Source organism: Culex pipiens, chromosome 2 (assembly GCF_016801865.2).
Source record: "Culex pipiens pallens isolate TS chromosome 2, TS_CPP_V2, whole genome shotgun sequence".
NCBI classification, from domain to species: Eukaryota; Metazoa; Arthropoda; class Insecta; order Diptera; family Culicidae; genus Culex; species Culex pipiens.
This window is the reverse complement of record NC_068938.1, coordinates 70,291,002-70,316,290: the sequence shown is the minus strand read 5'-3', so window position 1 is coordinate 70,316,290 and position 25,289 is coordinate 70,291,002. Positions and strand designations below refer to the sequence as shown.

The window sequence follows — 25,289 nt, the reverse complement described above, 5'->3', positions numbered from 1 at the left end:
CCACGTGACTTCACGATCAAACTATTCATCATCACTTTCGTACTTACAATTGACCTCTCTCATGCGACTGTTCATCTGCTCCAAGTTCCTCTGGCTATCCAAGTGCTTCTCCAGATGCCGCATGTACACGTCCAGATCGTCCTCACTTTCCTCGTCGTCCTGCTGCATCTTACTGCCTTCATCAGCTTGAACCTCCTCCCCATCGTCCGTGTCAAAGTACCGTTCCTGCTCGTCCTGCTCGACAATGTCCAAGTTATCCAGCTCCATGCTTTCATCAACCTTCCCGTAATCAAACTCCTCATCCTCCCCAGCGATAAACCTCGAGTACATCGTCCCAACGAACTCGTCGCGCAGCAGATCCCGCTCACCCGCGGTCAACGCCGTCACCGGAGTCGAAAATTTCTTATTCCTTTGCCGAGTAGCCCGATCATTCTCCACCTTGCGCTGCCTTTCAACTTCTTCATCGTCAAAGTTCCCCCACTGAGCCCGCGAAAAGGCCGGCGACCCCGGCGGTTTATTCTGCCGGAACCCATCATCCTCATCACCCCCAGCCGCCTCATCCTGACTCTTCTCTTCCTGCTCCTGCTGCTGCCTCAGCGCGTCCACATTGTCCCGATCGATTCCACTAAACAGAATCGACACCAAGCTGTCGTTCTTCTGGCCGACCGCGTCCCGCGCCTTCTTCTCCCGCTCCGTAAGATACTGCCCAACCAGCTGGTCGTACAGCAACGGCTCCCGCTGCATCATCTCCGTCTCGCTAAAGTACTTTCCCTCCTGGACCAGCTGCTTGAGCGCGGCGTACCGTCGATTGCGAACCTCCCGGTGGCGACCCCCGTTGTGCGAGCGACGAATCCGCTCCAAATAGTAGCCCACCTCGTACGACTCGTCCGGACTGTACCCGCTGGTTTGACCGTCCTGCTCGAAAAAGCGCAGATGCTCCTCCCGCAGGAACAGTCCGAAGCGGGCCAGAAACGTCGTGTGACTCTTGGCCAGGACGTCGCGCACGATCGCGACCCGCTCGTCGGTCGTCAGTTCGGGGTCGTTGATTTGCTGGCTTTTGAAGAACACCTTTGGGTCGCGCGCGATGTGATCGATGAGGTCCGACTGGAGGATTTGGGCGGGGGATGGGGTGGTGCTTTGCGGGTCATCGGGACTGGGGCCGGTTGCGCCGGCGGTCTCCTGCTGCATGATGAGGGGGTCGTTGTGCTGAAAGTATGAGATGTTGTTTGTTCACAATTCAACTCGTTTTTCCGTTGCATGTCTCGTTAAAACCACAGGGATAGACTCCAGGGAGTCATTTGTTGGCCAAGCATGTTCAAGCTATTCTTTATAGGATTATAGGTAATATTCTCCCTGACTCATGGTAGCTACTCGAATAATCATCAACTTATCAAACATTTTACATTCTGGCTTGTTATATTACATGGTTACACATGTAAATCGGCAAAAATGTCAGAGGATGGTTTGAGCACAAACTCAAACTTTTTTTAAATCTGTTTTCAGGACATTAAAATATACATTTTCAACTATTAACAAAATAATTTTAAAGACATTTGGTTGTATCATTGCCGAGATACAGCTATATGAAGTTTGCATTTTCAAAAAAAACGGGTGCCACGATATCTCAACACTGCCTTGACCAAATCGACTCAAAATTTTGGTTAGGACTCGTTAAACCGGTCCTGTGTGCATGACGAAAGCCGATTTTCAAAGAGTTTATTTTTTAAAAAAAGATAAAAATATTGTTGTGTTTTTCATATAAAAAATCGAAAGTTTTTGATTTTTGTATTTTTGAAAAATGCGAAATTTCAAAATCGGGCTTCGTCATGCACACGGGATACCTATGTCTTGCGAGTCTTCACCCAAAATTTCAGCCAATTTGGTCTTTCCCATCTCGAGATATCGTGGCACCTGTAAATCAACTCGGTGTTTAGAGAAAAACGCTCGCAAAGTAACTTCCTTTAATTAAGAAATATCTTCATGAAACTTTCAGGAGTAATTGAAAATCATGTTTTAAGTTGATTTAATAAATTTTCTGTAATATGAAATATTGTGCAAAAAAAAACTCTGGTTATGTTACTTACCGTCGTCACCATTTGAACTGAACAAAATATTGAAGTTTTTACAAAGTTTTAAACGTTTGAAAATTTGTACAATGCGTATTATAATTATTTTACATGTTCTGAACCTTTGATTGTTTTGTTTTTAGTTTTCTTTCTCTATTACACGAAGAACTGTAAGTAAGTACTTTCTGCTAAAAATATGTTGTTATTTTTCAATCATTACCCACTGTAACTGAAAATCGTGTGAAAATCGCACTTTGCTGAGCACTTTTTTGTGTAATCGCAGTCGACCTAAAAAAAATCGTATGAAAAAGTGCGAAAACAAACTCAGCAAAGTGCGATTTTCAGTTACAGTGTGCTGAAAATATTTGGGATATTTTGAGCGTGTTAGTATACTTTTTCAAATGATCAATTTTAAGTGATTCTGCCTGACTTGTCCGGATCGTGTAATGTTTTGATTTGTTGAAAAACTAAAATTTTATACTGGACGGTTCATCATCTAAATTAACTTTTAATGTTTGCGGGTTCCGATTACTTCCGGCAATTAGCCGCAGCAAACGATGATTCAGCGGAGATCTGCGTCAAGGAGGAATCAGCGGAAAGTACGAGCAATGGAGGGTATGACTAAGCTTTAACGAATTTATTAAATTTTTTCAACCGACTTTTTTTTTAGTAAGGCGGATAAGCACAAATCAAGAAAGCCCCGGAAGGCCTGGCAAGGTGAAACGTACACCACAGTGCAACTCCAGCTGGCCTACGAAGCGGTACAGAATGGCATGAGTATGTATCATGCCGGCAAAATGTACGGAGTTCCAAGGCCCACTCTGCAGTACCGCGTGAAGAATAATGTATCCAAACCGGATGTAAAAACCGGCCCGAAATGTTATCTCAGCCAGACTCAGGAGTTGTCCATGGTGGCTTCGCTGCACGCCCTGGCCGATGCCGGTTTCACCGTTAACTACAAACTGATCCAGATCTTCGGTACGGAGTACGTCAAGGCGAACGAAGAACAGTTTCCCGAAGGTATCCCGTTTCGGAATACGAAACCAAGCTTTACATGGGCTATGTATTTTTTAAAAAGACATCCCGATTTAGCGGAACGAACCACTACCAGGTCTGCTTTTGTTGCGTCCAAACGTTTGCCCGAATGGTTTGGATGCGTTTCGCAATATCTGACAAAGATGGGCTTGCAGACTGTTGTTCAAAACCGCCGACAGGTGTTCACGATGGACGACGTTGAACTGAAGAGAGGCAAAAACCGCAAAAACGAGATCACCTTCACTTGCCTCTTCGGGGCCAACGCCAACGGAAATCTACTTCCTCCTTTGATTCTTTACCCACATACATTCACACTGCCGACTCAGAATAAGCAATCGGAGTTGAAATACGCAGTTGCTCATCAGGATACCAAATTGACTGTGGGAAATGCCCTGTACCAGTGGCTTACGAGGGTATTTCAACCATGGCTGATCGAAGAAAACGTTCCTCGGCCGGTGATTCTCTTCCTCGACGGCCATCGCCACCAAATGGGCTATTTGAGCAGCCAATTTTGCCACCAGCATCAAATCGTCCCCATATCACTTCTTCCGCGTGTTATCCACTTGCTGCGACCTCTGAACGAAATCCTGTTTGTGTCGATAGAAAAACTGTGGCACGAAGAGATGCAAAACTCTAGCACAGGCAGCTTCACAACCATGGACCCGCTGCTGACACCGGTTCTGGACCGACTCACCGACACCGCCGAAAGCATCATTCGTGATGGCTTCCTTCGCAGTAAAATCTATCCCTGGGACCCGGAAGGTTGTAACACGGTGGACGTCACACAGCCTCAACCGGACGAAAATCGGTCAAAGTTGGTTCTGTTTCGAAGGATGCTCGAGTCACGACTAACGGCTCATGAGCTGGGCGAGTTCAAAGCAAGGCGACATGACGAGGAGTGGCGGGGACCGGTTGAATATGCCAGTTTGTTCCAGGTGTGGCGCGAGTTGATGGATGAAATCGACTCCGTTGAAACTGGGGCATGTTCGGATATGGACACGACACAGGAAGGAGATGGATGTAGTGTTGAGCCGGATTTGGTAGCAGTTAAGGAGGAAGGTTGGTTTGAAGCAATTTATGTATATTTTTCCTCATCTAATGTTTTATTCTTGCAGAAACTGGCGAATGTTTACTGGACTTTGTGAAAGAAGAACCAAGTGTCGACTGTGGCGAATAATAAATTAGGCCGGAATTCTGTGGTCAAACATCTGATCCTAAATAAACATGTAGGGGAAATATGCCCATTTTAAGCCTAATCAGCGGTCGTGTTTGAATGATGCTGGATAATCTGGCGTGTTCCTAGAAATTTACTAAAACCAAAGTACACAAACGAGTAGAGCAACTTTTGGTGAACATTTCTGTTTATTTTCACTTTTATTAAAAGTTATGCTATTCCTTTAAAAAAAAAAATATTTCAAAAATGCATTATAATCAGTCGAGTGCATTGGGCCACGCCCATTTTACTATTTTCAGCATAGTTCTTTTTTTCTTCCAGCGCTCTTTTGGGTCTGCTTAGTGCTGCCAAAATTGATGAAATTTTAAGCGAACACTCACGAAAAGTAGCATTTATAGCGAAAGTTTCCTGGCAGCACTTGCTCACTCCAACAGGCACTGCACCAAAATGTGGTGGTGTTGGTGGCCACCCTTTGTTCTTTATTTGCCTTCGCTTCTCGCTCGGTTTTCTTCAGCCTTCGATTGGAATGAGTATTCAAAATTCAAACGTCAGAAGACTTAGCGCGTTTGTTTTTTTGATGGTGCTTGCTAATTATATACATTTTTCGGTATTATTTTTCAAGTGAGTAACTAAGTAATGATCAACAGAACATGTTGCCGGTAGTTGGAAGCAATTTTATATCTTAAGCGCTTTGAAATCGTTAGCGCAAGTGAAAAGATATTGATGGCGACTTTCGTTAAGCAGTTAACCTCTGATCTTGCGTGTGGATGTTTGGTCTGGCAAAATAGAAATTATGATCAAAAGTGCATTAAATTTGATCTTTTTGGCCAGTAAATGACATAAATTTGCGTGATTACTCGAGGCGGTGCTGTTGCTGGTAAGTTTATAGCCTAAATAGTATTTAATCGAGCTTTAATCGAGCATCAAACTCTTCATATGACGAAGATAGGTGTTTGATTAGAAAGGGTATATTTCCCCTATAAAATCTGGTTTCAAGTCGTTTCACTGCTATTTTACGCATACGAAACGATTCGCTCTACAACCCCACAAATCTAATGTTTAGTTCGTTTTTCGGAGATTCTTGAATGTCAGCTATTTATTGTTCAAAAATTAAAAATTTAAAGATTTCAAAATACAAAAAATTAATATGACAAATTTAACAAGAAAACTCATGAATTTCAAAATTTAAGGAACTTAAAAAAATCAAGGATTTCTTTATGGCATTTTTTGCGCATGTACATATTGCGCGTGTGCGAGCACGATAAAGATTGAGGTTGAATTTTGTACCGGCCAGCAAAACGAATCACGTGCTAGTGTGCGTTAGAGCGGGCTTAGATAACTCTATCCAGATGATTAAGCGAAGATAACGTTGCGAATTGTGCACGCCCGAATTGTCAAAATCAAGGAGCCATTAAACTACCGCAAACAAACAAACAAACTCGCACTTTTTCGTGTTTGACAGGTATCTAAACTCGCAAACTTGTTTGCGGCAAACTCGAGAACAAGGCAAAATGTATGCAGGCTGGACGTTTGTACAAACAAATCCAGGTAAACAAACAAAGCAGGCAAATGGCACTTTTTTCTAACGTTGTTTTCTCTTAAAAATCTGGATAGAGCTACCGTCATTAGGGGTAAATTTAGTTCATACAAATATGCAGAAATATGTACACTAAAACCCCGATGGTTTGACACCAACTGATGTCAAACGAACGGGGTCACTTTTTAGTTTGACACCCCTTTAATACGGAGTTAACACACACTACCAAACGTTTGTTTTGATAGTGTGCGTGAGCGTCGTGTAAAAAGTGACAGTTCATCACTTTTTAGTTTTACTTTGACCAACCAACGGGTTAGAATTGGGTACAAACTAAAAAAGTGTCAAACGAAAAAGTGACCAACCACCGGGGGTTGGGTGTATATATTTTAAGAGTGTATATCGTAAATTTTCGGTTTTACGTGGTTCTTACTACTTATCCAGATCGTGTATTGTTTGTTTTCACTCCTGGCCTCCCTTATTTTTACAACCAAAAATTTCAAAATTTAAATTGTTGTAATGTTTGCGGGTTCCGATTACTTCCGGCAGTTAGCCGTTATCAACGACGATTCCACGGAGATCTCCGTTGATGAGCCAGAAGAATCTACCAGCAACGGCCGGTATGGAGAAGTTGTTTTTAAATATGTAAATATTTATAACACTTTGTTTCAGCGAGAAAAACACCAAACCCAAATCGAGCCAAACATTTCATTAGGGCACAAAAGCAAAAACCGCGATTCGAGAAAATCGCTTGCAAAAAATGGACAACTTGTTTCAATTCCTATTTAAAAAATAAGCATGACTGATGGTATTTTTACTGATGATTCGATAAAACACACCATTATCCTCAACTCTGCTTTACTGCTTCTTAATTTATGTTGATTTTCGCAATAAAACTCATAATTTTTAAAAATCTCGTTATTAGGCCCTTTTAGCTTTCCAACTGCTGTTCATAATGGGCCCTTTCTAAATGCAATTTCGAAGAGAACTAAAAGGGCACTAAAGCGCTGTCACCGGATTGTTGTTTTGAATGATGTTTATGGGCCCTTTTGTTTAGTTAGAAATAATGAGGAATTCAGTGGAAATTTTGATAATTGGTGAAGTTTTATGATCGAATGGAGCAGATAAGGTATGTGAAACATTAAAATTCTTCAAAAGTGTACTGAACAGCAGCCGCGGGCCGTATTCAATATTGTATTTCGACGAAGTTTTTTTCTGCAGAAACCCTTGGTGAAACGTTAACCAAACTTTGTTTTGAAGTGAATTAGTGTTAAGAATGTATGAAAAGTTCACTTTATAACATAGAAAGTTCCTTAACCACGAAAAACTAACGAAAAAGAAAAGGGCACAATTGAACTTTTTTTCTGGTTTGGAGTGAACATTGTTATGTGCCCTTTTGTTTTTTTGATTTTTTCAATAGGAAATTGTTTGCTATCAATCTGATTCTTGGAGGGCATGTAGGGAGTGTACTATGGAGTGGAATAGTGGAATAATCCCGAATGTTTACTTTTTGGTTTTGTGCCCTAATGAAATGTTTGGCTCGAAATTACTGCGGAAACGAATGGAATACACCCAGGATCAGCTCCAGTTGGCCTACGAAGCGGTGCAGAATGGCATATGTACGTATCGTGCCTGCAAAATGTACGGAATTCCAAAAAACACACTGTCTGACCGGGTTAAGAAAAAAAATGCTAATTTTGAGGTAAAAACCGGCCCGAAGTGTTATTTCAGCAAGACTCAAGAGTTGTCCATGGTGGCTTCGCTGCACGCCCTGGCCGATGCTGGTTTCACTATTACATATAGACTACCCAGGATCTTTGCTACGGAGTACGTCAAGGCGAACATAGCACAATTCCCTAAGGGAAGTCCATTTCCGGCAGGAATGCCTAGCAATGGTTGGTCGAAACACTTTTTGAAAAGGCACCCCGATTTGGCGAAACGCATGTCGGAAATCTGGTCTCATTTCGGTTCCACTGCAGTGCCAGAAAGTGTTTCTGTTTGGTTTGGATGCGTTTCGAAATATCTGACAAAGATGGGCTTGCAGACTGTTGTTCAAAACCGCCGACAGGTGTTCACCATGGACGATGTGGAACTGAAAAGAGGCAAAAACGATGCCACCTTCACGTGCCTCTTCGGGGCCAACGCCAACGGGAATCTACTTCCTCCATTGATTCTGTACCCACATACATTCAAACTGCCAACGCAGAAAAAGCAATCCGAGTTGAAATACGCCGTTGCTCATCAGGACACCGAACTGACCTCGGGAAACGTCCTGTACCAGTGGCTTTCGAGAGTTTTCCAACCATGGCTGATCGAAGAAAACGTTCCTCGGCCTGTGATACTCTTCCTCGAGGGCCATCGCCACCAAATGGGCTATTTCAGCAGCCAATTTTGCCACCAGCACCAAATTGTCCCCGTGTCACTTCTTCCGCGGTTCGTCCACGTGCAGCGACCTCTGAGCGTCGAACTTATTGAATCCATAGAACAGTTTTGGCGCGAAGAGATGCAAAGCTTTGGGACAGGCCGATTCACAACCATGGACCCGTTGCTGACACCGGTTCTGGACCGACTCACCGACATCGCCGAAAGCATCATTCGTGATGGCTTCCTCCGCAGTAAAATCTATCCCTGGAACCCGGAAGGTCACATGGCGGAAGGCACACAGCCTCAACCGGACGAAAATCGGTCGAAGTTGGTTCTGTTTCGTAGGATGCTCGAGTCACGACTAACCGATCAAGAGCTGGACGAGTTCCAAGCCAGGCGACATGACGAAGAGTGGCGGGGACCGGTTGAATATGCCAGTTTGTTCCAGGTGTGGCGCGAGTTGATGGATGAAATTGACTCCGTTGAAACTGGGGCATGTTCGGATATGGACACGACACAGGAAGGAGATGGATCTAGTGGTGAGCCGGATTTGGTAGCAGTTAAGGAGGAAGGTTGGTTTGAAGCAATTTATCCATGTTTTCGTTTCTAATGTTTTATTCTTGCAGAAACTGGCGAATGTTTACTGGACTTTGTAAAAGAAGAACCAAGTGTCGACTTTGGCGATTAATAAATAGAACAAATAGCGCTTAAATAAAATTGTACACAATCATATTTCGGACTGTTTTTCCTCCTTCCCGAACTGTCTGTAGAGTCGCAACCGGGACTTCTTGATCATTAACCTCCCAACCACCCACTGACCTCATGTCCGCTTCCGTCGTGTCCTGCTCCGGATTCCGCCAACCGGTTCCAGCACAATTCAATCATACTTCCGCGCCAAACGTTCACTCTCAACTGTCCACAGCGTAAACATCAACACGCGCCTCTTTTCATGCGCTGTCAAAAACCAAGTACACGCTCCAGTAAGGAATAGTCTGTTCCGGGTTATTATTACCCGGTCAACATATTTATATTGTTTACATTATTTTGAAGGACGCGAAAACCCTAAACTGTCCTTCCCCTGTTTTCTTGCAGCGGCACGCGCTGCCACTCGTTAAAGGTCTGTTCACACAAGGGTGAAGCCACACTGTGCAGTTTTATCTGAGAAAACCAATCGTCCTGCGTGATCGTCGAGTTGAAATCTGGATAATTTTGTTGATCGCGCATGAAAGTTTTTGTGAAACGGCAGTAAAACAATGTAAAACTTGTTCTAATAAATATTTATTCAAAGGTCAGGTGTTTACCCTAGGGTGGAATCTCTAATACTTAAGACGTTTTAAACAACAGAAAACAAATTATAGTGACGACTCGGTTTACAGATCCTCAAAGTCGACACGTGGTTCTTCTTTTACAATGTCCAGTGAAAATTCACCGATATCTGTAAGAAAAAAAAAAAAACATTAGAAACGGAAACATACACCAATTACTTCATACCAACCTTCCTCCTTAACAGCAATCAATTTCGGCTCAAAGTAAGATCCATCCTGTGCCGCATCCGAACATTCCTCCGACTCCGTCTTGACGCCGTCAATTTGATCCACCAAATCGCGCCACACCTGGAACAGACAGGTCTGCTCGATCGGCCCCGCCCACACCTCATCGTGCCGCCTGGCTTGAAACTCGGCCAGCTGTTGCTCCGACAGCCGTGACTCGAGCAACCGCTGAAGCAGCGGCAACGTCGGATCAACGGGCTTTTCCATCGCCGGAGCCGCCGCCGCCGCGTTTTTCCGAACTTTCCGGACGACGACCGGGTTTTCTGGTTGCGGTTCGTCCACCGTGTGACGGCGGGCGACGAAGGTTTGTCGGTGTTGCGAGCCATCCGCCGTGTGGGCTTCCGGATTCCAGGGGTACAGTTTGCTTTGGTGGAATCCGTCCCGAATGGTGCTTTGGGCGGTGCCGGCGAGTCGGTCCAGAACCGGTTCGAGCAATGCTTCCACGGATGTGAATTTGGCTTTCGCGGAGCGTTGCAACTGATTGCGCCACTGCTTCTCTATCGCTTTGTACAGTTCGACGTTGAGGGGGCGTAGCGTGTGGTCGAAACTTGGGAGGAGGGACACGGGGACGATTTGGTGCTGGTGGCAAAACTGACTGCTCAAATAGCCCATTTGGTGGCGATGGCCGTCGAGGAAGAGTATCACAGGCCGAGGAACGTTTTCTTCGATCAGCCAGGGTTGGAAAACTCTCGAAAGCCACTGGTACAGGACGTTTCCCGCGGTCAGTTCGGTGTCCTGATGGGCGACGGCGTATTTCAACTCGGATTGCTTTTTCTGCGTTGGCAGTTTGAATGTAGGTGGGTAGAGAATCAACGGGGGAAGTAGATTCCCGTGTGCGTTTGCCCCGAAGAGGCACGTGACGATGTTCACCGCTCTTTTGAGTTTGATTTCATCCATCGTGAACACCTGCCGGCGGTTTTGAACAACAGTCTGCAAGCTCATCTCCGTCAGATATCTCGAAACGCATCCAAACCAAACGGGCACACGTTCCGGCGCAACCGAAATTGATCCGTAATGTGCCCAGTTCTCCGACATGCGTTCCGCCAAATCGGGGTGTCTTTTCAGAAAGTAAGACTTCCAAGTATCGCTAGGCATTCCTGCCGGAAATGGACTTCCCTCGGGGAACTGGTGCAAGTTCGCCTTGACGTACTCCACAGCAAAGATCTTGAGTACTCTAGATGTAATCGTGAAGCCAGCATTGGCCAGGGCGTGCAGCGAATCAGCCAGGGCCAATTCTTGCGACTTGTTGAGGTAACATTTCGGGCCGGATTTCACCACCAGGTCAGATAGTTTGTTCTTAACGCGGTACTGCAGCGTGCCTCGGGGCACTCCGAACATTCTGCTAGCACTATAATCGGACGTGCCGTTCAGCACCGCCTCGTAGGCCAGCTGGAGTTGCACCTGAGTGTACTTTTGTGTTCTGATTTTTTTTGGTTTGGTCTGATACTCACTAAAAAAAAATTAAATCATAAATTAACTCGCAAATTAAATCGTGCTTACCCATTGCTGGTATCATCCTCTAACTCCTCATTTACGCAGATTTCTGTGGAATCGTCGTTGACCGCGGTATTCATGTCGTTATCCGTTAGCATTACGTTATTAAATTAAATTAAACTTTGGTTGATGAATCGCTTCCTTGAATCGCTGGTCGTTAAATTTATAAACAAAACACTACACGATCCGGGCAAGTTGGTCAGAGTGACCTAAAGTCGACTTTCGCGAACCATTCTGTAACAACTTTTCAATAGGGCGAAACCCTCAGATGTAAACAAACTGAGTTTTTGTCAGAATCATATAAAGCGAACAAAACTGATTCTAAAACACCCTCCATCATCACAAAATTCCGAAAATACGTAGTTTTACAAGCAAAAAACAAAAGGGCTAATCAACAACATCAATCAAAACAAACCAAATTGAGTTTCCGCCCTTGTGTTTTCATCCAATCACGAGGGGCGAATGTAGTGTTTTCTGCAAGTTCCGACGTATATTTAGAAACACTAATTTTTCGTTATAATTTAGTGAATTTTAACCTGACAATCCTCAAAATGGATCAAAATGTATGTTTTTGATGTCTCTGACCACAATTCCACAAAAAACACAGATTTGTATGATCCTAAATACATAACTTTTTAATTTCAATTATTGTAGTATCGGATCTGGTCTGGATTCACAATCTAGATGTGAAGGTCCATAATTTACCGGTTCTTGGGACATCCGGGGATTCTAGGTCGAGCAGTTGCAGGACAAAAAGTTAGCCTCCCTACACTAACTTGGAGGAATGCCGTACAAAATCATAGCCTCCGTAACCATCGAAGCTATGCAAAGATTGAGAAGGCCGGATGGTGTCTCCCACTTCCGGCGGGGACACCCCAAGGAACGTCACTTCAATATAGACCACATCGTCAAACCAACTTGCTACTTACGGTGTATCCTAGCTCAACGAGTCTTGGCCTGAATCGGACTCCTTATGAAGGCTTTCTAGACCAATTTTTTATCACTGAGGTTGCAAATATCACTGTATTATCACTGACTGTAACGTTTCACAATGATAAAATAGTTGTTTCACCACTTTTTTCTTTAAAAACCCGAAAAATGAACAAAAAACAAAAGGGCGAATCTGTTGTTTCCTTTTGCTCTGTGGCGTAACCTGACGGGCTAAACCGTTGTTTTGGTTGAGTGGGTGGCGAATACGATGGGGCGAAAATGGAGGCACGCTCTTCAAAAAGGCGTAATTTGTTTTTCTCAATTTTTAATAGCAAAAACACCTTAATTAATTTCAAATTGCTCTCTGTGATGAAATTATTGCTAATTTCTATTACGTTTTGAAAAAAATGATGGTTTCCATGCTTTTTTGTGAAAATAGGAATTGATCGGAGTTGCAAAATTTTGAATGTTGATTTTCTCGAAACGGCAGGATCGTAGGGTTCACCCTTTTGAAATGTTGTTACTGCATTTTCATGTTGCGTGTAGCCTGTGTTAAAAAAAAGTTATTAAATAGAAATTTGCGTGCAGAACTTATTCAATTTTATGACAACTGTTGCCAACTTTTCTACAACGTGTAATGTTTTGTTTTTCGGAAATAACTTTGGAGTTTCAAAAATTTTAATCGGAAATTATTGTTCAATCTTGTTTGTTGATATCAGCCCATCTTAAAAATTATATTGTTCACCATCGCAATGTTTGCGGATTGCGACGTGAGTGCCGCAGTCAACGACGATTCAGCGGAGATCTCCGTCGAGCCAGAAGAAGAAATCAGCAATGGGTATGAGAAGCATGTAGATTAAGTTTTATTGCAAGTGTTTAACTAATTTGTTTTAGTGACGGCCCGCCTAAAAGAAAGAAATCCGAGAAGAATCAGTACACCCAGGTGCAGCTTCAGCTGGCCTACGAAGCGGTACAGAATGGCATGAGTACGTATCGTGCCTGTAAAATGTACGGAGTTCCAAGGCCCACACTGCAGTACCGCATTAAGAAAAAAATAACCGACTTGGAGGTGAAAGCCGGCCCGAAATGTTATCTCAGCAAGGCCCAAGAAGCGTCCATGGTCGGCCCGTTGCACGCCCTGGCCGATGCTGGATTCACCATCACACACAGACTGCTCAAGATTTTCGGTATGGAGTTCGTCAAGGCGAACATAGCACAGTTCCCCGAGGGAAATCCATTTCCGTCGGAAATACCCAGCAAAAGTTGGGTGCTATATTTTCTGAAAAGACACCCCGATTTGGCGACACGCATGACGGAGAACTGGTCCCATTACGGCTATCCTTCGGTTGCGCCGGAACGTGTCCCCGTTTGGTTTGGCTGCGTTTCGAGATATCTGGCGAAGATGGACTTGCAGACAGTTGTTCAAAACCGCCGGCAGGTGTTCACGCTGGACGATACGATTCTGAGGAAAAGTCGGAACGATACCAATTTCACGTGCCTCTTCGGAGCCAACGCCAACGGGAATTTGCTTCCCCCGTTCATTATCTACCCAGATAAAATCAAACTGCCAACGCAGAAAAAGCTATCCGAGTTGAAATACGCCGTCGCTCACCCGGACATCGAACTGACCTCGGGAAACGTCCTTTACCAGTGGCTTTCAAAGGTTTTCCAACCGTGGCTAATCGAAGAAAACGTTCCACGGCCGGTGATCGTCTTCCTCGACGGCCATCGCCACCAAATGGGCTATTTGAGCAGCCAATTTTGCCACCAGCACCAAATCGTCCCCGTGTCGCTCCTCCCACGTTCCGACCACATGCTGCGCCCCCTTAACCTCACCCTGTTCGGATCGATAGAAAAACTGTGGCGCGATGACAAAAGTAAGCACTCCACCACGGACCCACCGCTACAACCGATTCTCGCCCGCCTCACCGACGCCGAGAACGCCATTCGTGACGGATTCTACCAGGGCAAACTCTACCCGTGGAATCCAGACGGCCACACGGCGGACGATTCGGTGCTTCACCCTGCGCCCAAAGTTCCGCGAAAGAACGCGGCGCCGGTGAAAAAGTCTCCCTCGCTCCGAACCGTCGATCCGATGTTGGCCCTGTTCAGGAGGTTGTTTGAGGCACGGCTGTCGGAGCAACAGCTGGGCGAGTTTCAAGCCAGGAGGCATGAAGAGGTGTGGGCGGGACCGGTTGAGCTAACCGGTTTGTTCGAGATGTGGCGCGATTTGATGAACGAAGTGGACGCCGCTGGACCGCAGGAGGCTACCGAAGGTTTTGATAACTGGTCATGTTCGGAGATGGGTACGGCGCAGGGTGAACATTATATTGAGCCGGAAATGGTAACGGTCAAGATGGAAGGTGGGTGTGGATAAATTAAGGTCAGAGTAGGATTTCTAATGCCTCTTCTCTTCTACAGATCCTGGCGAATGTTCAGTGGACTTTGTGAAAGAAGAGCCGAGTTCCGATTTTGAGGATCTTTGAAATGAGGCGTTTGATCTGTAATTGCTTTAAAAAGTTCAAGTCAAACAAATAAATGTTTTTCGTAATAATAGTCTAAAATTTACAATACATATAATGCACTGACTTAATGAATTCCGAGTTCCAGCTATCAGATAAATCCATAATTTTATTTATTATCATTGGTCTTCTACAAAATTACACTTAAAAAATCTTTCATGAAATTTCCGGTGGTAGCCAATTTTCGGTCCAAAACAACGTTTCACATGAGTCATGTTACATGTTGAACGATTAACTATACACCCTTACCGAAAATCATGATTTTCTGAGTTCAATATCCCACTTTTCATACTATTTTTTGAATTCAGGTAAATACTACAACCACAAAAATAGTTATATGGGTTGAACTGAAAAATCCGTATGAAAAGTGGGATATTGAACTCACAAAATCATGATTTTTGGTAAGCCCAGTCAAATCAATCCGAATTCCGAAACGGAATCTAATTAGAATCGTATACAAATTCCGTTTCAAACGCAACAACCGGTTCGAACACGGAACCGGTTGTTGCGTTTGAAACAGAATTTTGTACAGTTTTGTAGAGAAAACTATTTTGAGTTTCCAAACTTTTGTACAAGTCCACACTCATACACAAAATTGGGTCTACATTTACCGCCCAAAATAACCATCCCCGCCTAACAGTGTACCCATCAAACTGTCACATGTGACAGCTAGAAAAGTCAAAACAACTCCGCTGTAGTGGTGTGCGTGTGCACGAGCGCTAAAAACTTCAAAAAATCGCCTTCGCACAAGCTTCTTTTCTCTCTCGCAAATGTTTGAGGTGCTTGATTTTCCTGAATGAAAACCCTCGCGCTGTCGGCAGCAAACCAGCGACGCGATTACGTGTTTTTTGCTGCCTTGCGAAAAAGTCATCTCCCTCGCGGCCTGCTGCTGTTGCGATTTGTGCTAGTGATTTACCTCGAAGGCGGCGTCGTCGCGATGCAGAACTCGACGACGTCGACGTCCGGCGCGAACCATCCGACGGCGACGACGGTGGCCGTCCGAGATCCGGCCTCGAATGCGCGCTACAGGCGGAAGTACTGCAAACTCAAACGATACATCAAGGATTTGCTGTTTGTGAGTTGGCTTTTTGGTTTTATCTGAAGATGTTTGTTTAATTTTGGGCTTTTGTTTTTGTAGGAAAATGCATCGCTCTGCGATCACGTTGCCCAGGTCCAGGAACATATCCTGCTGGTGAAGGAGGAACGGCGATACCTGTTGAAGAAGTTGCTGGAGCATGAAAACGAAATGGAGACCCAGCTGGGACGACCTTGCAGCAAGCTGAACGAACTCATCGCCAACAGTTTGCCCCCGAAGAGACAGTACAAAAAGCGCAACTCTGCCGCGACGGCCACGCCGGACGGGGGCGCCACCGGGAAGCCGGAGGCCACCCCAACGGCGACCGCCACAACTCCCAAGGGAAAGCCCCGCAAGCCGCGAGTTAACGCTGCGTCCGCCAAAAAGAACAGCAACAACAACAGCGTCCAGCACAGCATTTCGCTCATTTCCCAAACGATGGGCCATCCGACCTACCCGATCACGGTGGCCGGCTTCACGATCTACAACCTGGGCGAAATCACGCCCGAGCGGACGGCCTACAACTCGGACTACACGATCTACCCCGTCGGGTACACGGTGGCCCGTCCCTTTGGTCACCTGAAAGACCCCACCAAGAAATGCATTTACACGTGCCGTGTCCTGGACAACGGGCCGTCGCCCCGCTTCGAAATCATCCCCGAGCACGATCCGGAGCTCACCATAGCCGGCAACTCGACCGACGCCTGCCACGCCACCCTGCTCCAGTGCATCAACGCTTCGCTCAACTGCCGCGGCATCGACGGCCGGCCGTCCGGCGATTGGTTCTTCGGCCTGTCCCATCCGACCATCTCGTCGCTCATCCAAAGCTTTCCGGCGTCGAAAAAGTGCGTCGGCTATCGGGGCATCAAGAAGGAGAACTTTGCCAACATGGACAAGGAAAACGACCCGACGCTGAACTACGACGCGCTGCAGCGGCACATTGCGCTGTCCGCGTACCACACGGTGCCCGAGATCAAGGAGGAACCGCCGGACGAGCTGCTGGACCATTCGGACGGGAACTCGTTCAGTTTGTCGTAGGGGGTTCAACCTTTTTTTTTTCTTTCTTAAATAGCGTGATACAATTTTTAGTTTCAATCCTGTAACAATTATGTGTCGAGCAAAAATTTAATAAAGTGTAACTTTTATCGTGGATTTTCGGACTATCTCATTCACTGCCAACTTATTTGACAGCTTACGCATTAAATTACTTTTTGGTGCCTTCGGTATGCCCAACGAAGCCATTTTGCATCATTAGTTTGTCCATATAATTTTCCATACAAATTTGGCAGCTGTCCATACAAAAATGATGCATGAAAATTTAAAAATTTGTATCTTTTGAAGGAATTTTTTGATCGATTTGGTGTCTTCAGCAAAGTTGTAGGCATGGATAAGGACTACACTGGAAAATTATGATACACGGTAAAAAAAATTGGTGTTTTTAAATTCACTTTTTGTCACTAAAACTAGATTTGCAAAAAAAACACTATTTTTATTTTTTTTTTATTTTTTTATATGTTTTAGAAGACATCAAATGCCAACTTTTCAGAAATTTCCAGAATGGGCGAAAAAATTTTTGGCTGAGTTAGGAATTTTTGAATCAATACTGATTTTTTCAAAAAATCGAAATGTTGGTCGCAACAAATTTTCAACTTCATTTTTCGATGTAAAATTGAATTTGCTATCAAAAAGTACCGTAAACTGGGGTGACTTTGATAGCCCGGGGTGACTTTGACAGGTTTTTCAAATGCCCGTAAAATTAATACCAAAACATTATTGAGAATTTTGAGTATATAAGGCTGGTATGCTGATCGGAAGGAACGCAAAACTCCATATAAAAAAACGCCCAAGAAACGGTCAAGGAAAGGGTCACGAAAAGATTTTTCTTAAGCGATACGTAGCTGAAAAGTAACAGAAACGGAAAGATTGCGTTTGACGTTTCTTCGCGCGGTGCTTGTTTGTAATATGTTTTGATGAAAAAATCAAAGAATTGTAATTTTCCATTTTGAATGCGACTGATAATTACAAACGTTTCAATAATTTTGTATGGGGTATAATAATATTTAAAATTCCCGCCGAATCTTAAAAAGCAGAATATTGAAATTAAAGGGCAGATTTAGTTTTTTTGGTCGAAATGGAGTAAAAAAAAGAAGTTGTCTTTATCCAGGTTTTTAACAACATGGACGAATACCGAAGGTAACGCATGTAACGGTACGGGGGTACTGTCAAACCAATTTTGTAACGCACGTTCACGTCACGTCATTCTTGAACTCCTGTCAAAAATTTTCACCAAGATGGCGTCACACATTTTTGCTTCCACCCCATCCGCACACAACAAAACATTTTCTGCTGCTGCCCGGAATATTTTCGAGACAACCCGTTTCTCTCCGAAAGCCGCTGCCCAGGAACAACCCCAGACAGATCCGCTGGCTGGAACCAAGTCCATAGTGCTAGAAATAAACTCGAGACAGCAAAGCAGAAAGATGCTCGTGAAAAAACCTTTACTTCCTGCAACCTCCAGCCGGAACCGTGTCCGTGGCTAAGAAAATCATCCGAGGCAACATTCGCTGGCCACTGGCCATGGAACAGTGGAAAAGTGAGTGGGAAATACAAGACACAGAGCCTGTTGGTTTCGGGCAGCGGCTTCCTGTAGAAACGGTGTTGTCTCAGGTGTTTTTCTTTACCACGGACACGGTTCCAGCTAACAGTTCTGTCGCGTGTTTCTGGCCAGCAGGTTCTTTCTGTCCTCGAGATTTTTAGCAATTTGGTGCACATTCTATTCGCTGATGGGTTGCCCAGGGTCAACCAAACCAGGTGGATCTCTGCAGCTAGAAACAAAAAAACGGTGGGCCGCCCGTAAATTTTTACCGACATGGCGAGAATCAAAATAAAAACTAATTTTCTAAAACATTTGCCAACTGTTCCACCGAACCACATTTCCTGGTCCATTTTCCAAAAGTTGTCCTCATTCCGGAAGGATCACACCATCTCTAGTTTAAGGTTATGTTCACAAAACAAATCTATCTGTTGTTGCACTTATTTTAGTGCGGGGTTAGGAACCGTACTTTTACACCAAAGGCATCCGAGACTCAAACGTTTCTGCCGGATGGCTACTGCTGGAAACAAAGTAGCGCTCGCTGAAGAGTGGAAAAAATCGCAAGAAAATACCCCAGATAAAACCTACTGGTCGGAAACCCGAGAACCAGACAAATGCACGGATCAGGACGCCAGAAAGAAACTCGCGACAGAACTGTTGGCTGGAACCGTGTCCGTGGTTAAGAAAAACACCCGAGACAACCAGTTTCTACCGGCAGCCGCTACCCGAAACCAACAGGTTCTGTGTCTTCACACTGACTTTTCCACTGTTCCACGGCCAGTGGACAGCGAATGTTGCCTCGGATGTTTTTCTTAGCCACGGACTCGGTTCCGGCTGGAGGTTGCAGGAAGTAAAGCGAGAAGTAAAGGTTCTTCCACGAGCATCTTTCGGCCTTGCTGTCTCCGGTTAATTTCTGGCATTTCTGGCACTATCTCGGGCACTATCGTTTCACGTTCCGGCCAGCGGATAAAGACGGATCTGCCGTGGGTTGCTCCTGGGAAGCTATTTTTGTAGAGAAACGAAACCCTCGACAACACTCCAGCAGAAAAAGTTTTGTTGTGTGCGGACGGTGCGGTGCGGAAGCAAAAATGTGAGACGCCATCTTGGTGAAAATTTTTGACAGGAGTTCAAGAATGACGTGACGGAAGCGTGCGTTACAAAATTGGTTTGACAGTACCCCCGTACCGTTACAAGCGTTACATTTGGTATTCGTCCATATTGTTAAAAACCTGGTATGTCGGCCATCGTGTCACCAACTATTTATTGCTAGTACCAAACAGCTACATCTGGATTATGAGTCCCCTGCGCTGTCCGATTGATCCACACTCGCGGGTCCAAAATGAAGTAAATCGGAGTGAAATTAAACTTGACAATAATCATACAAATATCTATGTTCTTACTGAAAATACAATAATAATCTGAAAATTTAAAATCTAACCTAACAACAAATTCAAAAATATGAAGAATCAAACATTTCAGAAATTTCAAATAACTTTTTTTTTAAATAATAAAGAAAATTTCAACAAAAATATGAAATTTGGAATGAACAATAATAATTTTAATATTAAAGTTTTTATAAATTCAATAGCTCAAAAATGTTAAAACTCGGAACGAATGTACAAGTCGAAATTTCAAAAGCTTTGAAAATCGGAAACATAGAAATTCGTAATTACAAATTTAAGAAAACCTCGAAATTATAAAAATCAAAAACTCTATTTCTTCCAAAATAAAAAAATCTAGAATGAAAAATTAAGAATTTAAGAATTTAAGAATTTAAGAATTTAAGAATTTAAGAATTCGAGAACTTAAGAATTTAAGAATTTAAGAATTTAAGAATTTAAGAATTTGAGAATTTGAGAATTTGAGAATTTAAGAATTTATGAATTTATGAATTCGAGAACTTAAGAATTTATGAATTTAGGAATTTTAGAATTTAAGAATTTTGTTATTTAGGAATTTAGGAATTTAAGAATTTAAAAATTCAGGAAAAAAATAAACATTTGTACCCAATTTGTACCAGCCTTATTTAATAATTTCCAAATTTCCTGACTTCCGTATTTCCAAATTTACTAATTTCCTTAACTTCCTAACTTCCTAATTTCCTAGTTTCCTGATTTCCTAATTTCCTGATTTCCTAATTTCCTAATTTCCTGACTTTCTAATTTCCTTACGTCCTAATTTCCTAACTTCCTAACTTCTTAACTTCCTAATTTCCTAGTTTCCTGATATCCTTATTTCCCAGTTTCCTAACTTCCTCACTTCCTAATATCCTAATTTCCTTATTTAATTTCCTAACTTCCTTACTTCCTAATTTCCTTGTTTCCTAATTTCAAAATTTTCTTATTTCCTAATTTCTTAATTTCCTTGTTTCCTTATTTCATAATTTCCTTATTTCCTAATTTTCTTTATTTTACTAATTTGCTAATATCATAATTTCCAAATTTCCTAATTCCCTGATTTCCTATTTTTTTAATTTCCTTATTTCATAATTACATATTTTTTTAATTATAGTTTTTCTTGTTTAAGAATTTAAGAATTTCTAATTTTCTGTTTTTTTAAAGAAATGTTCAATTATTGATTTCTTAATTTTGTTTATAATTGTTGTTAAAAGTTTTTGAATAAACATTTATTATCTATTTAATTTTAACTTTTGAATATTTTTAATCTTTTTATTTTTTCCTCGAAACAACCTCAAGCGCGCACACCGTCAAACGCGCTCATACCGAACTGTCAACTTTTCTTGGGGGGGTCACGAAAAGAACACGCAACATTTCTTGACCGCGTTCCTTCCGATCAGCATACCGTACTTTACGCATGAAAAGTTACTTTTGGCCAAGCTTTTGGCAATCTGGGGTGTTAGTTAGTTTGTTTATGTCGCACTGCCCGATTAATTCTACACAGAGTTAAAAACGTTACATTTTTTTCTGACAAAATAGAATTTTGATAAACTATTGCCAAAACCAAACCACATTCTTCAATTGGGTACTAAAGTCATGTATCAATTTGTATGTACAACGATAAAAAAACACGATCAAAAACCATTTCTGATCACTTTTTTTCATTTTAATACAAAAAATAATAATAATGACAAGACAACATTTTTTTCGATGGATCAACTATGGTCCACTTGGAACGAGCTGTCAAGTAGGGACTTTTCTGTCAAGAAGGACCACGAGATTAATTTTTCAAAATTGATTTAAAAATCCATTTTAAACTCTTTGTGGTCGTACAAAGGGTCAATGTACTTAGAAAAATAAGCTTTATCGCTGTAAAAATTAATATCAGCAATCTAAGCCTCATATTAGGACCCAATTAAGTGCGTTTGGGTCAACTAAACCCAATGTCCGTATATTTATATATTTACAGATGGATTACATTGCCAGCCGATAGATATCTGCGGTGGAGATGCCCCAAATGTGAGGAAGGCACCAACCACCTAAGGGTGGATTAAGTAACGTAGTCGCAGTTTTTCATTTTTTTTAATTAGTGCAATTAGTGCATTAATGAGCAAACATCACTTTTGAAAAAAAAATTTTTTTTGAAAAGCTGAGAAAATTCTCCATATTTTGCATTTTTCAACTTTGTTTGTTAGTGTGATATCCTCAAGCTTATAATAAAACACAATAATGCGGTTTTCAATGCACCGCTTTATTCGTCCATCTTCGTACACTGACTGACACTCTCGACCGCTCACACGCTAAATCGTGTTTACCTCAACTCAACAATCATTTAGCCATTACACGGCTAATCTAGAATGCCACATCCTCCCCTTCGATAAATTATGAATGAATGATAACATAAAAACTATCACTTGTATTTCAACTCTTAAATCTAAGTCCTCGCTGAATTGTATCGTAGAAGTGATGTACACAGCGTTCGGTCCCGCCGGTAGTTATCTTTGAATTCTACACGGTTGCTCCTTTTGTTCTTCACTCTTCCTCTGCTACCGCTGAAAAGAAAAAAAAAAGAAAACAAACGAGAAAAAAAAATCCAAACAAAAACCACCCACAAACAAATACATAAAATTAACCGAACCAAATCAAATTCAGCAACTTATACCATAAAGTACAAAACATATTTCATAATTTTCCTGCAATTTTCGGAACACGCTAATAACTGCAAATCCCTTATCCTAGTTTGCCTGTTCTTCCTTATTCCTTTTGATAACTTTGATCAGCCTTACCCACAAACATTTTATTTTATATTTCTTCAAATTATACATTTTAATAACTTTTTCTAGTGCTATCTTTAACATCCCTTACAAATAATAACTATCTTTTGTATAATTCTAATCATCATCTGAAGTCGACTGTAAGGTAGCGCATCATCACGACCTAAACCTTAACACAGCACCTTTGGGAAGGCGACTTATAGTATGTTAACATTAGTTGAGTAAAAATTGAATTGAATCCACGTTGCAAATGCCAGCACCCATACTCTTCAAGGATGTTTTCCTTGTGAGAACTAGAAAATCAGTTACATTTTAAACTAACAAAGAATTATCGTTGGTTTTTTTAAATTGACATATCCATCCAGGTACAAGTAAAATTATGGCCAAATTCCTACATTATACACATTTGTATAAAAAAAAAACAGGTTGTTCGCTCAACAGCATTAACTTGGCGTTCTCTATTGCGAGATTCCTACTCAAAACCAGATTTCCGACGGTTTGATTGTTGATGCAATTGAAATCCTCTTTTTACACCTATTCTCCCATCCACCCCGGGATTCCAACTGACGACCTTTGGATTGTTAGTCCAACTGCTTAAACAGCGACTCTACCGAGACAGGACAAATTGCTATTTATCTTCCACTATCTCCTGCTTTTACCCGACCAATAACAAAACTCTTTTTTTTTATCGCCATTATTAATCCACAACCAATTCACAATAGAGCTAAACTCGGGTACCACGTCTCGCCTTTTTCCGAAAATGTTGAAAGCACGTGTAACCATCTAACATATAGAAAAAGTTGAAAGCACTTGTAACCATCTCCCTATCATGTGAGCCATTTATTTTGCCTTACGTTTCAATGGACTGTCAATAGGTTCCTAAAGCCTAATGTAAATGTTGATGTACAGCGGTAAAAACCATTATTGTGTACAATCTATACTTCTCTGTAATATCAAACCATTTTATCCGCTAAGGTTTTTTTAAATAACTCATTTGCATGTTACTTCTAATCCTCAAGTTTTTTTTAAATATATATGTTTTTTTTCAATTCAATTGGTTTTTTTTTTCATACAGGTACCTTAGGGTGATTTTATTTGTTTATCTTGATTTCCGTGTCTTGATTTATTATTAACTTAAACTATAAAGACTGACTTGAAGAATCACTTCAGATTAAGATATTTGATCATAAGTTTAACCAGTCTCATTTTTCCATAACACTTTCTACATCCGTTAACCTTTGACTAAATCCATCTCAATACTTTTGGCTTCCGCTGGCCATGGGCTTAACCAACCATCTTTTCCAAAACACATGCTAGTTTAAGTTGGTCTTGGGCTGAACCCGGCTCAACTGTCAGCAATTCTTCATTTTTTTTAAGAAGGTCATGGGCTAAACCCGACTCCACTTTTCAGGCACACTTTAGTTTGAAGTTGGTCTTGGGCTAAACCCGACTCAACACTTTTGGCTTTCGCTAGCCATGGGCTAAACCCACCATCTTTTTACAAACACGTTAGTTGGTCTTGGGCTGAACCCGGCTCAACTGTCAGCAACTCTTCTTTTTTTTTTTTTAAAAGAATGTCATGGGCTAAACCCGATTCCTCTTTCCAAACACACTTTAGTTTGAAGTTGGTCTTGGGCTAAACCCGACTCAACACTTTTGGATTTCGCTAGCCATGGGCTAAACCCACTTTTTTCCAAACACATGATAGTTTAAGTTGGTCTTGGGCTGAACCCGACTCAACTGTCAGCAACCCTCTTTTTCCAAGCAGGTTATGGGCTGAATTCACTTTCTTTTTCAACTCTTTGTTTGCTGGTCATGGCCTAACCCGACTCAACTTTTTGAAACCAATTGCATTTTTTTTTACCAAGACTTCCATTCTTAACTCTTAAAAAAAACACTTTGGTTATAGCTGGAAACTAGTCAAACTTGACCCAACTACCTGAAATTCATATAGGTGAAACTTGAAGCAAACTTAAACGAATGATCGTGTATTCAATCTAACGCCATAAAACCATTGTTTTTTTTAACTATATCTCTCGGTTTTTCCCATGCTTTGTCTTTGCTTTCTTGTGAAACTTCCTTAAACAATATAACCGAACTGTACTTCCAGCTCATTTAATAATCTTATAGTTCTCCCATCGAATCTAAACAAATTTCACCGTAAAAATCTAAATCGGTAATTGGGTCCTAAAATGAAGCTTAGATTGCTGATATTATTGTTTACAGCGATAAAGCTTATTTTTCTGAGTAAAATGACCCTTTGTACGACCACAGAGAGTTTAAAATGGATTTTTAAATCAATTTCGAAAAATTAACCTCGCGGTCCTTCTTGACAGAAAAGCTCCTACTTGACAGCTCGTTCCAAGGGGACCATAGCTGATCCATCGAAAAAATGTTGTCTTGTCAAAAAAAAATTTGCATTAAAATGAAAAAAAGTGATCAGAAATGGTTTTTAATCTAGTTTTTAATCGTGTTTTTTAACGTTGTACATAAAAATCTACATAGGGCTTTAGTACCCAATTAATGCATTACTTGACCAGAACAGTTGGAATACTTTTATCCTTTATTCGAAGATAGAAAAATTACAAACACACTGTTTTTAGATAAACCTGTAATCAAACAACTTGGCGCAATTGTTTATGTAACCCTTTCATATTTATTAATCATATTTATTAGTTAGAATTGGCAGTAAAATAAAACTTCTCTTTATAGGTTCCTTTTATCCAATATTACTGACTTTTCCCCTTCATACAAAATTTTAATGAATCGTACCTATCAGCT

The 25,289-nt window shown here is 42.0% G+C and overlaps 6 protein-coding genes across 8 annotated transcripts; 4 read left to right on the top strand and 2 right to left on the bottom strand.

Annotated features, from left to right (window-relative positions):
• Nucleotides 1–9: 9 nt before the first annotated feature.
• Nucleotides 10–9,131, bottom strand: LOC120416075 (coiled-coil domain-containing protein 97). Of its 3 annotated transcripts, none has more exons than XM_039577744.2 (2): nucleotides 8,993–9,131; nucleotides 10–1,206 (listed from the first exon to the last, which is right to left on the bottom strand). In XM_039577744.2, exons 1-2 carry the CDS (start codon nucleotides 9,056–9,058, stop codon nucleotides 22–24), a joined length of 1,251 nt encoding a protein of 416 aa, XP_039433678.1. In that variant the 5' UTR covers nucleotides 9,059–9,131; the 3' UTR covers nucleotides 10–21. The 3 variants fall into 3 exon arrangements, with proteins under 3 accessions (XP_039433678.1, XP_052563632.1, XP_039433679.1); XM_052707672.1 differs by lacking the exon at nucleotides 8,993–9,131 and adding an exon at nucleotides 5,995–6,013; XM_039577745.2 differs by lacking the exon at nucleotides 8,993–9,131 and adding an exon at nucleotides 2,085–2,244.
• LOC120416073 (uncharacterized) lies at nucleotides 2,455–4,357 on the top strand. The gene is made up of 3 exons (XM_039577742.2): nucleotides 2,455–2,681; nucleotides 2,737–4,160; nucleotides 4,217–4,357. The coding sequence occupies exons 1-3, from the start codon at nucleotides 2,578–2,580 to the stop codon at nucleotides 4,276–4,278; spliced, it is 1,590 nt and encodes a 529-aa protein (XP_039433676.1). The 5' UTR covers nucleotides 2,455–2,577; the 3' UTR covers nucleotides 4,279–4,357.
• LOC120416074 (uncharacterized) lies at nucleotides 6,480–8,905 on the top strand. Its single transcript, XM_039577743.2, has 2 exons — nucleotides 6,480–8,745; nucleotides 8,800–8,905. The coding sequence occupies exons 1-2, from the start codon at nucleotides 7,281–7,283 to the stop codon at nucleotides 8,859–8,861; spliced, it is 1,527 nt and encodes a 508-aa protein (XP_039433677.1). The 5' UTR covers nucleotides 6,480–7,280; the 3' UTR covers nucleotides 8,862–8,905.
• Nucleotides 9,132–9,434: 303 nt separating the features above from the next.
• On the bottom strand, nucleotides 9,435–11,942 carry LOC120416113 (uncharacterized). The gene is made up of 3 exons (XM_039577796.2): nucleotides 11,224–11,942; nucleotides 9,669–11,173; nucleotides 9,435–9,608 (listed from the first exon to the last, which is right to left on the bottom strand). Exons 1-3 carry the CDS (start codon nucleotides 11,313–11,315, stop codon nucleotides 9,544–9,546), a joined length of 1,662 nt encoding a protein of 553 aa, XP_039433730.1. The 5' UTR covers nucleotides 11,316–11,942; the 3' UTR covers nucleotides 9,435–9,543.
• A 765-nt stretch (nucleotides 11,943–12,707) lies between these two features.
• On the top strand, nucleotides 12,708–14,703 carry LOC120416106 (uncharacterized). Its single transcript, XM_039577789.2, has 3 exons — nucleotides 12,708–12,985; nucleotides 13,042–14,510; nucleotides 14,569–14,703. The coding sequence occupies exons 1-3, from the start codon at nucleotides 12,900–12,902 to the stop codon at nucleotides 14,631–14,633; spliced, it is 1,620 nt and encodes a 539-aa protein (XP_039433723.1). The 5' UTR covers nucleotides 12,708–12,899; the 3' UTR covers nucleotides 14,634–14,703.
• Nucleotides 14,704–15,338: 635 nt separating this feature from the next.
• Nucleotides 15,339–16,896, top strand: LOC120416110 (transforming growth factor beta regulator 1). Its single transcript, XM_039577793.2, has 2 exons — nucleotides 15,339–15,744; nucleotides 15,808–16,896. Exons 1-2 carry the CDS (start codon nucleotides 15,466–15,468, stop codon nucleotides 16,780–16,782), a joined length of 1,254 nt encoding a protein of 417 aa, XP_039433727.1. The 5' UTR covers nucleotides 15,339–15,465; the 3' UTR covers nucleotides 16,783–16,896.
• The last annotated feature ends 8,393 nt before the right edge of the window (nucleotides 16,897–25,289 follow it).

Coding starts and splice junctions, on each gene's coding strand:
- LOC120416073 (XM_039577742.2), top strand. CDS start 2,578: ATGTTTGCGGGTTCCGATTACTTCCGGCAATTAGCCGCAGCAAACGAT. Junction 2,682..2,736: donor GAAAGTACGAGCAATGGAGG/GTATGACTAAGC, acceptor CTTTTTTTTTAG/TAAGGCGGATAAGCACAAAT. Junction 4,161..4,216: donor GGTAGCAGTTAAGGAGGAAG/GTTGGTTTGAAG, acceptor TTATTCTTGCAG/AAACTGGCGAATGTTTACTG.
- LOC120416106 (XM_039577789.2), top strand. CDS start 12,900: ATGTTTGCGGATTGCGACGTGAGTGCCGCAGTCAACGACGATTCAGCG. Junction 12,986..13,041: donor GAAGAAGAAATCAGCAATGG/GTATGAGAAGCA, acceptor AATTTGTTTTAG/TGACGGCCCGCCTAAAAGAA. Junction 14,511..14,568: donor GGTAACGGTCAAGATGGAAG/GTGGGTGTGGAT, acceptor TCTCTTCTACAG/ATCCTGGCGAATGTTCAGTG.
- LOC120416110 (XM_039577793.2), top strand. CDS start 15,466: ATGAAAACCCTCGCGCTGTCGGCAGCAAACCAGCGACGCGATTACGTG. Junction 15,745..15,807: donor ACATCAAGGATTTGCTGTTT/GTGAGTTGGCTT, acceptor TTGTTTTTGTAG/GAAAATGCATCGCTCTGCGA.
- LOC120416074 (XM_039577743.2), top strand. CDS start 7,281: ATGGAGTGGAATAGTGGAATAATCCCGAATGTTTACTTTTTGGTTTTG. Junction 8,746..8,799: donor GGTAGCAGTTAAGGAGGAAG/GTTGGTTTGAAG, acceptor TTATTCTTGCAG/AAACTGGCGAATGTTTACTG.
- LOC120416113 (XM_039577796.2), bottom strand. CDS start 11,315: ATGCTAACGGATAACGACATGAATACCGCGGTCAACGACGATTCCACA. Junction 11,174..11,223: donor GAGGATGATACCAGCAATGG/GTAAGCACGATT, acceptor ATTTTTTTTTAG/TGAGTATCAGACCAAACCAA. Junction 9,609..9,668: donor GATTGCTGTTAAGGAGGAAG/GTTGGTATGAAG, acceptor TTTTTCTTACAG/ATATCGGTGAATTTTCACTG.
- LOC120416075 (XM_039577744.2), bottom strand. CDS start 9,058: ATGATTGAATTGTGCTGGAACCGGTTGGCGGAATCCGGAGCAGGACAC. Junction 1,207..8,992: donor ACGACGGAAGCGGACATGAG/GTCAGTGGGTGG, acceptor TCATACTTTCAG/CACAACGACCCCCTCATCAT.